This window comes from Ochlerotatus camptorhynchus, unplaced genomic scaffold, assembly GCF_037179485.1.
Source record: "Ochlerotatus camptorhynchus isolate MF236.1 unplaced genomic scaffold, CSIRO-AGI_Acam_v1.1 ptg000182l, whole genome shotgun sequence".
NCBI lineage: Eukaryota > Metazoa > Arthropoda > Insecta > Diptera > Culicidae > Ochlerotatus > Ochlerotatus camptorhynchus.
This window is the reverse complement of record NW_027040672.1, coordinates 2,684,483-2,699,563: the sequence shown is the minus strand read 5'-3', so window position 1 is coordinate 2,699,563 and position 15,081 is coordinate 2,684,483. Positions and strand designations below refer to the sequence as shown.

At 38.1% G+C, this 15,081-nt stretch overlaps 1 protein-coding gene across 1 annotated transcript in view; it reads right to left on the bottom strand.

Moving 5' to 3' along the window:
• Positions 1-15,081, bottom strand: part of LOC135702015 (muscle-specific protein 300 kDa-like) — a 43,110-nt gene that overhangs the window by 13,572 nt on the left and 14,457 nt on the right. The window contains exons 3-6 of the mRNA XM_065222963.1: positions 13,679-13,740; positions 3,273-3,745; positions 2,936-3,212; positions 302-2,872 (exon numbers count right to left, since the gene is read on the bottom strand). Coding sequence (XP_065079035.1) covers positions 302-2,872; positions 2,936-3,212; positions 3,273-3,745; positions 13,679-13,740 — 3,383 coding nt within the window. The remainder of the gene's footprint in view (positions 1-301; positions 2,873-2,935; positions 3,213-3,272; positions 3,746-13,678; positions 13,741-15,081) is intronic.

Below are 15,081 nucleotides of genomic sequence, written 5' to 3'. Positions count from 1 at the left end.
TTATGAGATATAAACTGTCAACTCGCGTTAATTAACCTAAACGGTATTTTTTTTATGAATTTTTCAGTTAAGCTTATATTTCGCCCTCTTTATCTATGGATATCTATTGGCTATAAGCTCACTGCTCAATGCAGCCGAAAGTTCTTCATTATACATTTACTATTCAGTGCTAAGTTTTTTACCATTATTTCCCTCAACTGGAGAATGCGATTGAAAGTAAAAAAAAAAAAAGATCCCATTGAATATTAGTTAGTAGATCATAGTATTAGAGCTGCTAGGTTGTATTACAAATGATGCTTACCTGGAAAGTTGTTTTCTCCTGTTCAAATTGCTCCATTGTTTCCTTCTCAACCATAATCTGTTTTAATGATTGATCAACGCGATCCATCCATTGATTCATTTCTATGAACTTGCTATGGTATGCATCCCATTGAGCAGGAATTTTATGTAAAATGTTTTTAACATTTTCAATTCGTTTACAAATGCCAATCCATGTATCATTCGCCATCTGATACTGTTGGCACAATGCACGATCATTTGCAAATTGCTCCATGTGCACATAACTAATCCTTTCCAAGCAAGCCAATACCTTTTCGACGCTTTGAAGGTCATTTGTTTTGAAAAATGCTTCATTTCGTTGTACAATTGTTTCAAAATTCTCATTACAATTGAATGCTTGTTCTTCGGTGTTTAATTCTTTTTCAATCTGATTAACGTGATTGTAGAAAATAATTTCATTCAATCTGAATTCAAGTTTCATAAGATGTTGGGGGACATTCGATATAACTCCACTCCATTGCTTTTGAATGGATTCCACCTTAGATATCATAATGCGTTGCTCGTTCGGTGGCAGATATTTGAGAAGCTCTTCGGTATTTGCTTCCAGATCACCAATGATAGACTGATCTGCATTATTGAAGAAGTCAAGTTGCGCTATGACATCAGTTTGCTTTTCCAGCGGCACTGTGGCATTTTGCCATGATTCTGCTTGTCGAAGGAAATTTTCAACTTTTGATAGACTATTGGTGAATTTCTCCCATACTTTCAGATTTTCATGAAGCTTGAACTCCCAATCATTTGCGTTGTTTATTACATACGCAAAGCGCTCATTAAGTTGTTTCATTTTACCAGAAGTATCATTTATATTGATACTTTTGTCTACATTCGTTAACTTTAGAAGATTTTGGAAAACGTTATTTTTGCTTTCCAACATTGACTTGTAGTATAATGTACGGTTGAAAAAGGTTTTGTGTCTGGCGAGATTGGCTGTTGTATGCTGACTTTCATTGGTAAAAGCATAAGATATGAGAAGATTCTCTGCTTCATCTAGCCAGTCTGTGATTTCTTTTTGTCCAGATTCCAGTGCTTCCTGTTGCGTTAGAAGCTGATGGAAAAGATGAAGCTTGACAGGAATCTGTGCTCTTATGCAAACCAACGCCTCTTTTTCTCTTTTCATTAAGTTCATCATCTTGTCGACTTCATCTCTCGAATATTCTTTAATCAAAGCTTGGAAGCTTCTGCTGATGGATTTGAACAGTTCCTCCTTGGATTCAATTTCACATGCTATCTGTTTTATATCAGCTTCTGATTGTTTAATTTCTGTGGTATCTTTCAAATTGTTTCGGGACAGTATTGCTTCTGCTTTTTGTATCCATTCACTAAGACGAGCGGCGTCTGTTTTGAATTTTTGTCTGTGTTGTAGAACATCTCCAACATGAAGGTATTGTTTTGAATGCTGGAATATTTGATCCCAATGTTGTGATATTTGCTTGTATCTGTTCTCAATTTTGATCGATGTGTCATAATCACATGTTGATTTCAAGATGTTGAATGTTTCGGTCAGCATAGCATATTTATCCTTGTAAACTGTCAAATTTTGGAAAAATTCAATCTTTTCATCTTCCGTTGCTTTGAGGGCATCATGTGCGGCAACAATCCATGTTTCTAAATCTTCCGCAAGATTCTTCCAGCGTTGCCAATGAGAAAGAACATCTTCTAACATAGTCTCGGTACATATTAATCGCGATGATACATTCTTCCAACGATCTTCAATTTCTCGAAGAAAAGAGTCAATACTATACACTTCCTTCTTTGAAATATTACCGTCCACTTTATATTCCTCGATAACCTGCCGCATATCAACGAGGGCCTTTTCAAATTCTTGCATTATTTGGTTCCTTCTTACAAAATTCTTGAGTTGCTCAAGAGACTGTTTAACGATTTCTTCATTGCTATATTTGACACAATTGATCTTGTTTTCCAATAGATTAAGGAATGCAATGAGACAGCACTTATGTTCGAGATATTTCAGTTTTATCCTTCGCTGCCGTGCGTGAATTTCAATGTCCACTAGTCTCTTTTCTAAGTTTTCAAGCTGATTCGCGGGAACTCTCTTGGCCAGATTGGTCATTTTCAAATCATTAAATGTTTCAAACACTTCAAAATAAGCCGCAAAGAACTGTTTGTGTGCTTCCAATTTTTTACTTATGAGAGAAGCAGTTTCTTCGTTCATGTTGTTGGGAATATCACTGTCATTCAGAAGTTTTTCTCCATTGCTTAACCATAAACCAATGGCACCAAACTGATCTGGAAGGTTGCAATCCAAGAACCACAACCACTGCTGCAGGTGTTTTTCAAATCGTTGCCAGTAGTCATTCAGATCTTGAACCTCAGGAGTTAATTTTGCAGCGTGGATATTTTTAACTTTTTTGTAGGTATTCAGTTTTTCCATTTTTTCATGGTGTACTTTTTCATACATCTCGTAGTTGTTAGGATAATTCCCATTAAAACTGTCATAGTGCCGCACTGTGGTGTGCAGCCAATTTAGTAAGTCATACAGTTCTCGTTCACTTTCACTTTTGGAGTTGATATTCTGAAAACATAAAAAATATTAGACGAATACGAATACGAATTACGTGTGAAAAATTTATTTTACCTTCACATCTGGATATTTGTGTAAAAATTGTGCAACATAGGTCATAATACTTTTTTCATCAGGACTATTCACGTCTACGTCTTCAGCGTCCAATAGTCTTGCGATACCAAGTTCGGACTCAGCTACATTGAATGCTGTATCCAAGCGGTGACGATTGTTAAGTCTCTTCATTTCTGCAACGTTAATAACGTTTGTTTTGATGGAATCAATAAGGGTTAAAAACGCATATCCATCTCTCCAGCTTGCGCCAAAATCTCGTATCTCTAGCCCTGAATGTCTGAAAGATTTGAATGAGCAATTAATACTAGTAACATGCAAAACCAAGTTCATAACCTACTTTGGAAGTGCATTATTCACCCAGCCTAGGAGGGTTTTCTTAGGGCCTTGCTTGAGCATCTCTTGTGATGCTGCACCTGATTCCTGAAGCAAAGGTTTACTTGGACTCGGTATACATGATGCTGAACTGCTGTCCAAACTGCTGACGGATCCACTGAGATTATCGTTCAAGTAATACAAGATACGGCTGTTTTCTTCTATTTGGAAGTACAAAATTATTGTCCATATTAAACCCAGTACTACAGCCGGTCGTCCGTCCACGATATCCGATGGATTGATATTCACTAGTTTTATTCTTTTGCTTGTTAAAAATTGTAGAGCCGTGTTTACGTTACTCAAATAATGTGGCCTTCGTAGTATTTTTCCTTTTTCCATGGGCAACCGTTGACCCGAAAGCACTTCCAGTAAGGCCAATAGTTTAGTTCCATCTTTTAGATCATGAATAAGATCAAGAATTTTTAGAGGTGGATTTCGCTGAAAATACAGTTACAGAATAAAAAAAAAAAAACAATGTTAGCAATTAATTAAGCAATTCCCACTGGAAGCTGCAATTGTTCTGCCCCCCAAGACTTTCGAGGAAATGGCATTCGGCAAAATTTTCCATAATAAATTTTGTTTCGCCCCGCCCTAGCTCAAAACCTAACTACGCCCATGCAGAGAAGTCTATTAGTGCAGAACTTTAGGTGAATTCAAAGGTTTTCTTGCACTAATACGTATAATTTACCCCAAGTTCTGCACTAATACTTGTGGATTTCACAAACGTCAGTGAAGTCTATAGATGTGATGACAGTTAGGTATCCGTTCTGTTATTAATATGATGTTTAGAATAATAACTATATAGAACAAGTGACATTGCGGGCGCAGAAGAACCAACCGGTTTTAAATTGGCTCACTACTTGACTAGCCTATTGGTCCCAAGCAAATCGATTAACGTACCCCATTCTAGTTAAAATTCTAGTACTACACAATGTTTGTTTCGATTCGCTATGAAAGTTTGCCTGATAAAATGAGGGGTTAGTGGATTTTCCTTTGTTTCGAGGGGTGAATCGATTAGCTTGGGACCGAAAATAAGTACCAGAGCTGAGCCAAAAAGTTGAGCACGTTTCTTTGGGACCTACTAGTCTTAGAGTTACCTTCAGGGTGCCTTCCATTCATTTTGACTAAAACAATGTTTTAGGAAATTATGGAATAATAAGATATTATGATGGTATTTTGTATGTGTAAGTAACAAGAAAAGATTTTAAAGCTTGTGTTTGACACATAAAACCTGCAAATTTAGCTTTGACAGAGCCACAATGAGTGATTTTCTGATCGCCTCTTCGCGAAGAGTGAACAGCGAAGAGTGGGTGAGATAAATGTCAAAATCGCTTATTGCGACTCTCATGCAGCAACATTGGCTGATATTATGTGTCAAACATAAACTCCACAATCTTTTCTTGTTGCTTACACAAACAAAATATTATTATAATATCTTATTATTCCATAATTTCATAAAACATTTTTTTAGCCAAAATGAATGGAAGGAACTTACCTCTATGAAAGAACTGTTAAGCCTCTTATTGAATGGGCATTTCTACTGTAAAAATCACCGAAAATGTAAGGTAAATCGTTAATAGTGATGACAAACTAATCAATATAAATATTATAATACACTGCCGGTGTTCCAATGAAAGTAAGATTCCAAACTGAAATACTTTCGGAAATCGATAAAATGTTTGGTATGTTCATATGGATCTATTCTAAAACTATAGACCTATATCATATGCGAAGTTGGAGAAGGAAGGGGGCTTACTCCCCGCCCCTCTTACTCATATAAATGGAAGTAATGTTTCAATCTGAAATAACTTCCGTATTTCTCTCAGTTGGTATATTCATATGAAAACATATAAACATAAAAAAAACAGACATTATTCAAAAAAAATAATTGGTCAGGCTCATAAGCGTAGTTAAAGAGGGGGGCTTACTATACCCCTGTCCCCTCACTAATATCAATGGAAGTAAAGCTTCAAACTGGAATAATTTCGGTGTTTCTCATCTTGTCAAATTGGTATGTTCAGATGTGTTATTCAAAAATATTTGCTCAATTTAATAGGCGTAGTTGAATGGGGGTGGCTTACTGTATCCCTTCTCATCTATATACATTAAAGTAAAGTTACTGACTGAAATAACTTCGGAGTTTCCAATATTTTCGAGTTGGTATGTTGGGAGGGGTAGTTCAAAAAGGCAGAGCATTTCCTGTAACTGCTCTATTAAAAATTAACAAAACCAGCCAAAACACTTTCTGTTGAGTTTGCTTAAACAAAAAAAAAACAACTCTAAAATTATGTTTTATCAGTGGTCTATGAAATTACATTTCGTGTTGCTCGCGCATCGCGAAAATCCGAGCTAATCGCACGCAAAGTTGGCAAAATCGCTAAAAGTTGCCAAATCAACCGTTACAAATGTAATTAAAGTGTTTGACAGCCAGGAAGTCTGGATCGGGGGGAAATCGAAAACCGGAAGCCGCTGAGACGACAAAGAGAGTTGCCGGTAGTTTCAAGCGAAACCCTAACCTCTCTCTCCGAGATGCCGCAAATAAGCTGGGTGTATCGTCTACAACCGTGCATCGAGCCAAAAAACGAGCCGGACTATCGACTTACAAGAAGGTAGTGACTCCAAATCGCGATGATAAACAAAATACGACGGCCAAAGCGCGATCCCGGAGGCTGTACACGACGATGCTGACGAAGTTTGACTGCGTGGTAATGGACGACGAAACCTACGTCAAAGCCGACTACAAGCAGCTTCCGGGACAGGAGTTTTATACGGCAAAAGGAAGGGGAAAGGTAGCAGATGTTTTCAAGCACATGAAACTGTCAAAGTTCGCAAAGAAATATCTGGTTTGGCAAGCCATCTGTACCTGTGGCTTGAAAAGCAGCATTTTCATAGCTTTCGGGACTGTCAACCAAGAAATTTACGTGAAAGAGTGTTTGAATAAACGGTGCTGCCTTTCCTGAAGAAACACGGTTGTTCCGTACTGTTTTGGCCGGATTTGGCATCTTGCCATTACAGTAAAAAGGCCATGGAGTGGTACGCCGCCAACAACGTGCAGGTGGTTCCCAAGGACAAAAACCCTCCCAACACGCCAGAGCTCCGCCCAATTGAGAAATACTGGGCTATTGTCAAGCGGAACCTAAAGAAGACCAAAAAAACTGCTAAGGGCGAGCAGCAGTTCAAGGTAAACTGGCTTTCTGCGGCGAAGAAGGTGGACAAGGTGGCTGTACAAAATCTGATGGCAGGGGTCAAGCGTAAGGCCCGGCAATTCGAATTTGGAAAAGCCGAAGCCTAACGGAATATTTTTCCTGAATTTTATACTAATTGAACTTGAAAAAGAAATTTAATTTGATTTTTTAAATAAACGATTTCACCGATTTACACGCGTTTTCCCTTGACCAAATTTTGACCGTATCACCCTTTATCTTCCTTTTTTTTTGCTTGATTTGCTTTCCGTCGATCTTGTTTTCCTGAATACCAATGCTATCGATGCCAGAGAGGCAGCTCCCACACCTGGACTCATGAACCGGGCACCAACGGTGTTACTTCCCCCTTCCGAAGGGAAGAGATTTTATGTAACAGAAAATCACATCGGCGCCCTTTGGGGTGAGAGGTAATCACGCTTACCACGGGGCGACCCCGGCGTAGTGGTTAACATCCATTCCTCTCACGCCAAAGTCACGAGTTCAAATCTCACCCCCGGACAAGTCACGAATGACCCAAGAGTGTTAAAGTGACTATAATCAAAAAAAAAAACGCTTACCACTACACCGCTGACGCCGCTAGGTGTATCAAGAAGCGTGGCTAAACGCTGCGAAAATATTGTAGCTTAATTGGGAGAGTACTGGTTTAATCTATTTATTTTAAGATATTCAGAAAAATAATCTTAATTTTAATGGTAATGTAAATATTTGTAACCACCAACTTGCAATAAATGTTGCTAACAATATTTGGAATATTTCATGAAATGTCTCATAAACTTACACGATCTATATCGAAAACTTAAGACGCTCCATTTATGTGCATCATAGTGACAGAAATTAACATTACTTTTTTAACTGCGTAGATTAATAAAAAGTCAATTTGACATAACATAAGTGTTTTATATTAATAAGTATGAACGATGCTCCAAAGAGCTGCTTATCGGTATGGTATTGAGTTTGATTGATGGCTGAATCTGTATATGAAGTATGAGCGTTGTTTTCAAGCAAGCCCTTATTTAAATGTCTTTCTCTTGAAGTGCAATGACACACATTAGCTGAACAGCTATTTATGTTTCGAGGTGTATTTAAATCAAAAGTGATCCAGTAGATTTTAAATATTGAGAATTAACTTAAATTGAACAACTCAAACTCGTATCGGAAGCTAAACAACCAATCACTAAAGCATTTATCAGCAACACTACTTATCCTCACAACCAAATTCCATTGAAAATATGGATAATTGACAACTTTTGACATAAATTGGAACTTTTCTGCCATCATGAAATATACTCCAGGTTGAAGGGCGTACAACAAGAAAAATTCAATAGTGAAGGGTTAATTTTTTCAGGGCTTGATTTCGTTTTTCTTGAAGATGATTTTTGGAGTATAAGTCATTTGATATATCATTAGGAAGCTGGAATTGCCTATAGTGCCTATAGGGCAATCAACGGGGCAAAAATTTGAGAACTTCTCACAATATATGGACACATGTGGTTTTTTAATGCCCTTCACACCATCACAGGGTGTTTAAAGATTTTGCAGTGGCCAGTAAGTGAACTTTTACCCCATTTTTTTTTTGTTTTTGTTGGGATTTGAACCACTGCGACCATTAAGCTGATCTATTGTGGTATACCCCTGTTTAGTAGCGCATCTGTTCACGACGACGAGTTACCATTTAGGGTAAAGGGTGATACGGTCAAAATTTGGTCAATATCAACTTGACGTATTTCTTTCAATTTTGCATTTAAAAAACCTGAACACCCCTCATTTTGAAGGTGTGTGTGTGTAGAATGTTGCTCCTATTTTGATTTTGGAATTCACTCTTCAGTTGTCAAAATGCCGTCCAACCAAGAAGAGCAGCGTATCAAAATTTTGCTCGCGCATCGCGAAAATCCGAGCTAATCGCACGCAAAGTTGGCAAAATCGCTAAAAGTTGCCAAATCAACCGTTACAAATGTAATTAAAGTGTTTGTCGACAGCCAGGAAGTCTGGATCGGGGGGAAATCGAAAACCGGAAGCCGCTGAGACGACAAAGAGAGTTGCCGGTAGTTTCAAGCGAAACCCTAACCTCTCTCTCCGAGATGCCGCAAATAAGCTGGGTGTATCGTCTACAACCGTGCATCGAGCCAAAAAACGAGCCGGACTATCGACTTACAAGAAGGTAGTGACTCCAAATCGCGATGATAAACAAAATACGACGGCCAAAGCGCGATCCCGGAGGCTGTACACGACGATGCTGACGAAGTTTGACTGCGTGGTAATGGACGACGAAACCTACGTCAAAGCCGACTACAAGCAGCTTCCGGGACAGGAGTTTTATACGGCAAAAGGAAGGGGAAAGGTAGCAGATGTTTTCAAGCACATGAAACTGTCAAAGTTCGCAAAGAAATATCTGGTTTGGCAAGCCATCTGTACCTGTGGCTTGAAAAGCAGCATTTTCATAGCTTCCGGGACTGTCAACCAAGAAATTTACGTGAAAGAGTGTTTGAATAAACGTCTGCTGCCTTTCCTGAAGAAACACGGTTGTTCCGTACTGTTTTGGCCGGATTTGGCATCTTGCCATTACGGTAAAAAGGCCATGGAGTGATACGCCGCCAACAACGTGCAGGTGGTTCCCAAGGACAAGAACCCTCCCAACACGCCAGAGCTCCGCCCAATTGAGAAATACTGGGCTATTGTCAAGCGGAACCTAAAGAAGACCAAAAAAACTGCTAAGGGTGAGCAGCAGTTCAAGGCAAACTGGCTTTCTGCGGCGAATAAGGTGGACAAGGTGGCTGTACAAAATCTGATAGCAGGGGTCAAGCGTAAGGCCCGGCAATTCGGATTTGGAAAAGCGGAAGCCTAACGGAATATTTTTCCTGAATTTTATACTAATTGAACTTGAAAAAGAAATTTAATTTGATTTTTTAAATAAACGATTTCACCGATTTACACGCGTTTTCCCTTGACCAAATTTTGACCGTATCACCCTTTAACTGCCGTTGTTGCCTGATAATGCGGAGTACCCCAATCTGGTATGATTCTTAGAATGAATTCAACCACCATTTTGGGATTTTTTAATCAAATCTTAGAAGGACTTAGTATGATTTTGTTGAAGTATTGTCTTCTGCGCACGATTAGTGCTGAACACTCGCAGAGCAAATGTTGAGAGGACTCTGTCTCACAGTCACAAAACCTACAGATATCTGTTTGACTTCGATTTATCTTTTTCAAATGATATCGTAAGTAGCCCAATAAGTATGTTTAGTTATTTTTTATTTACCCCATACTTTTGTCCCACCGGTGGAACTCCTCCGAAAAAATCGTTCTAGCTGCGAATGGACTGAAAACTCATCAAAATTCTGTAAGAGAATCCTTTGTATGGAATTAGTTTGATTCCAAATTCATCGAGTTTTGAGAATTTAAAATTGTCAAACTACATGATACTTGCAAATGGAGCGTTATATATCATTCATGTTTACTTTATAGATTGTGTAAATTTGTAAGACATTTATTGAAATATTCCAAATATTGTATGCAACCATCCATCTTTGTTAGCAACATTCCTTACAAATAGTTAGTTTACATGAAAAGGAAGTTTACATGCATGGATGTTTATATCACCAGTAGAATTCAGAATTTGTTTCGATGTCAACCTCATGGAAACTATAGCCGTTAGCCATCCCTAACCAGGAAACACCGTCGATCGTCAGCCGACCGTTCTCGTTGCAGGAGGTTTACTCACAGCAACAATTTAGTAAAATTACATTAGACGCATTGTTTGTGCAAAACGTGTGTATCTAACCTACCCAAAAACTCAAGTGCTGCAAGCATACACAGATAAAAATTCTGAATTTTAATTGTGATGTAAACATTCATTCACGTAGACTTGTATTTCATTTCACGCAACCGAGTAACTTGCAAACAATGTTGTTTACAAAGATGGGCTTTTGTATACAATATTTCTACATTGCATGAAATGTGTCATAACTTTACATGATATATAATGTAAACGTATATGATATGTGACGCTCCATTTATGTGCATCATATTGAACAGAAATTTACACTACGTAATATTCAAAGAAGACCTCTGTCTTGTTGCAATTTTACGGCTCATCTTCTGTGAGCCGACAACCTCCTAGACGATTAGAGATAAACTAGCCTTAGGCTAGAAATCTCTAAAATAAAGATTTAAAAAAAATCCTAGACGATCGACAGCTTGACAGAATTTTGTCAGGATTTGGACCACACTTCACCACACTCGAACTGGTGATAGACGATGGGTTTGAAATTCCAGGATCTTTTTTTTTTTTTTTTTCTTCTTTATTATAGAGATTTTTAGCCATAGGCTAGTTCATCTCTTAATTCCAGGATCGATTTCGGGCCACTCTAACTGTACATCGAGTCAACGACTACACACTCAATCAAAATGTTTTACTGAATTTCAGCTAAATTAATTGCAACACACAATTGTAAGTGGTAAAAAACTTCGAGATTACCCGGTAATTTTCTAGAACGGTAGAGGCAAAGTGAGGATCGGGGAATTTGGGTCGGCCATCAGTAAATCAGGTCCCTCTCGAAAAGCCATCGTATCCGATTCAGCCAGCGTGCTCAACAGATCTATGCAATCAACTATGTCGCAATGCAAAACACAAAGCATACAACGTGACATCACTGGTAATGAACGGGAAGACCCGACGGTCGGGCAGTAGGTACTAGGTAGGGATGAGATTCCTCTACGTGTAGTAAATAATTGGGTCAAATGCTCATGGTGGGCTTGGAATGCGAAAAACGAACATTCTTACGAATAGGCACCTAAAGGCAAACGGGCAGATTTCAAAAACTGGAGAGACCAGCAAGTTCTACTAGCTTTCATATTAAGGAATGAACATGAAAGATACATTGAACACGAAAACAAATCCAGCAATATCCACCATTTATGCCGACACAGATACAACAGGAATCGAGAAGGCAACAAATAATTCCACACTAAGAATCTTAAGATAATTCGACAACGCGACACGAAACAAAAACTACAATGACGTTCACCACACCTACAGCCCCTAAAAACACAAAATGGTGAAAACGTAACACGAAACATGCCCAAGTAACCATCAAGCCCGTTAATAGGACTAATAAGGACGCTTTCGAGAACACGTGCGACTTCTACTCTCGGGCTATACCAATTGCTCGGGCCACCTGACAGATTAACATGTGTGAACAGAAAGTCCTCTGTACCTGTACCACCAGATCAGCCTGGGAGGCTGCGTGCGGGATATTTTAAGTAAAGATCACTTTTGGTAGCATTCATGACAGGCCAAGGACTGTACCAGGTACCACGAAGTGTATCTTACCAACAAAATAAAAACACGGAACACGAAAATATACCCTGCATTGATTAAGATCCAGCATACACAGAGACGAACCAGCAAATGCCTGAGAGTCTCTATAATAAAGAATTCAAATCAATCAATCCAGCATACATCCAGAACCGAGAATGTAACTAGGGGAATTTACGTATTCTCGTCAATCTAAGCAGCATCCGGACTTCTATTGACAATTTCTCAGCGTCACACACGCATATGACGGGTTTGTTTATTGACATTTATCTGCTGCTTGCTGTTCTATCAATTCCAATCGACAGAATTGATCAAAACGGGTTGAACACGTTTTTACAACGCTCCAAACTTCTCAGGTGAGTGTGACTATTGCCGGCAGTCTCTTTTTCTTCGGCACCATTTCCATTTGAACTACGTGTTAACCAGCTGTTCTATTATCGGCAACTCGAAATCAGCCGTATTTTGTAGTGTGTATATTTCATTTAAAGAAAAATCTGGCATAACAGGATTGCTCAGTCGTAAAATAGTAATAAGATTGAAGCTGAAAGAGTAAGGAATCGGTTGAATACATTCAGTGAAGAGTTTTGATGGGAAAATACAGTGAAATTAATGTTTCAATTTCGATTGCCGAAAACAGTCAATGGGTGCCGAAGCCATAATTTACCCTAACAAACTACAGCACCAAGAAAATCCTAGAATGAACAGTGAGTCCAGCCGAGGTTGTTGAGATTTTCCTGAGGCGAAAAAAATCTTTGGATGTAATGTCGACCTAAATTCCCCTAATTTGGGCCCATACATAAATTCATCAGCAATCGACTAAATTTTCAAAAGAGACCAAATATATCCATTAGTACCGTCCCAATGACGCGTTCATCTAGATAAAATTGGTAAATAGCAGATTTTTAGCGATAAGCCCAATCTTAGATCCACAGGCCCACATTAGGGCCATTTCCTCTACATAGCATTTTCTAGAAAGGCCTTAGTATCATGTCGAAATCACGATTTTATTGAATATACAAAAAAAATCAAATAGCAGAAATGAAGATGAAATGAATGAAAATGAAATGAAGATTAAGCCCATCGATAAAAATCTCCTATTCTTATTTTTTTCTTAGAACAATGCGTCATCTTGACAATACAAATGGATATTTTAGGTTGCTAGTAAAAAAAATGTCAAAACGTTCTTTCCTTCGAATTTTATGTATGGGACCAATATTAGGGACATTTAGGCTGACATTAGGGGCATTAACTGCTCATAGTGTTCATTCACCTATCGGCTATATAGTGCAGGCATACGACTCATTAGGGCTGATTATTATGTTTAAACTGTACCCAGGTACTAACGGGAATTTATCTGCTGTGCAGTCAATATCAGGCATTTCAATACATTGTAATCATTTAATTTTGAATTGATTGCGCAGCTGATAAACTGCCACTGCAATCATTAAGTGTTTAATCAGACGAATTGATCTTGCAACATCTCATTGTTTGTTGGATTAGTGGCTAGTGGCTAGATCTAGACTCAATAGCATTCAATGCACTCAAGCACAATCTGCATCATAAAAAATCTACCGATACCTGTACTGTCTTATGGACGTCCAATAATTTTCCACATCACCATTTACGCAAACAATCCCTTAGTCATGGTGATGGAAAATCGATCGTTCATGGGAGCCCATGAAAAAAATACATTAATGTAAAATCAGTACCAAAATTGAAAAATAATTTGAGTACTAGGTTTACCAGTGAGTTAATTTGATAAAATTGTATTTTTTTTATCAATATGAGTTATTAGATAATGAAATTTTTTATTTGCTTTATAATTTATCGATTAAATGTGAACCAACATACCTTGGAAAGAAAAGAGTTTATCCAGTTAACGAAAGTTTTCTTTTGTACGCGTTCTTGTTCATCTGTAAAATGGAAGAAAAGTAAAATTTTAGTTTAAGAAAATATGACAGATATTGATTTCTAGCGTCGTACATGTACAAATTGAAACCTTTTGATGTTTGTTATGTAACTCCAATCCATAAGACGGACAGAAACGTACTCCAGAACTATTCAACGGTATGTCTTATTTCGAACTAACATTGATCGTGGGAGTCAACGATGGTAATTCCTGTGCAAACAATGTCATGGAAACAAAATAAATCGAAACCTACATTGCTACATAGCATTGCACACAGAATTACTACCATACGCAGGACCGGTAAATCATGGATAATAAGGGAGATTTTGAACTTTTAACCCACCTTTCTGTTTCGCTCTCTTACATTGTAAAGAATGAAAAGGATGGGGGTTGGTGATGATTAACAAGTTTCAAATATGGCAAGTAGCCCAAGGCGCATAAATAGGAATAATTAGCAGCGTCATTTAGCATAAAGTTTTTGCCAATATTTCCGTTTTTAATGCTCATATTGCGTCGTTTGTCAGGTTCTGGTCACGACAACGAGTCTGAGTGTGGCGAGTGCGATTCTAAACACTAAATATGATCTCCTATGATGATATATTTAAATTTTCTTTTCATTCAACAAGTTCTGAAGATTCTGGATTCATATTGGCCGTTTTGAGATCATACGGATGTCCCGGGGGAACCTGTAGCCTGGGACAGTTGCCGTGTTACATCAAAACATGTCTTGGATCGGTTATATGCATTTTGGATCCGAGACCCGGAGGATCAAGTGTCATATACCAATGGAAGTGTTTTTTAATTTCATTTTTGGGATTTTTAGCCTTAGGCTAGTTTTGCTCATGACTCATGACATAAGTGTGTGAAATTTAGTGTGTGTGTAACTCACTCGATTTCTCGGCGATGTCTGAACCGATTTGAGTAAAACAAATTCCATTTTGTGTGTTTCTGACGCCCATTGAACACTATTTAATTTAATCCCGAAATTCGGAGATATGAACAAAAACGTGAACTCTAGATACCCCCGGAAAGTGTACAACACAATCGTTCAAAATAATACTTTTATCATTTTTGCTCGATAGTACTGATCAATCCAATCTTTTCCAGGTTAATGCTATTATTCTTGGAGTACAGAGACATATATATGTCACATGACATTAAAAAAATACATGATTTTCTAAAAGAATTTTCTAAAAACTGCGCAAGTGAACGCACATATTATGTCACGCTCTAAGGGGGAGGGGGTTTATGATTTTGTGACAAGCAATGCATTAGGTATAGGAAAAACGTCACGAAAGGGCGGAAGGGGCATAATAAATTGATCGCCCCAAATATGGTAATCTCA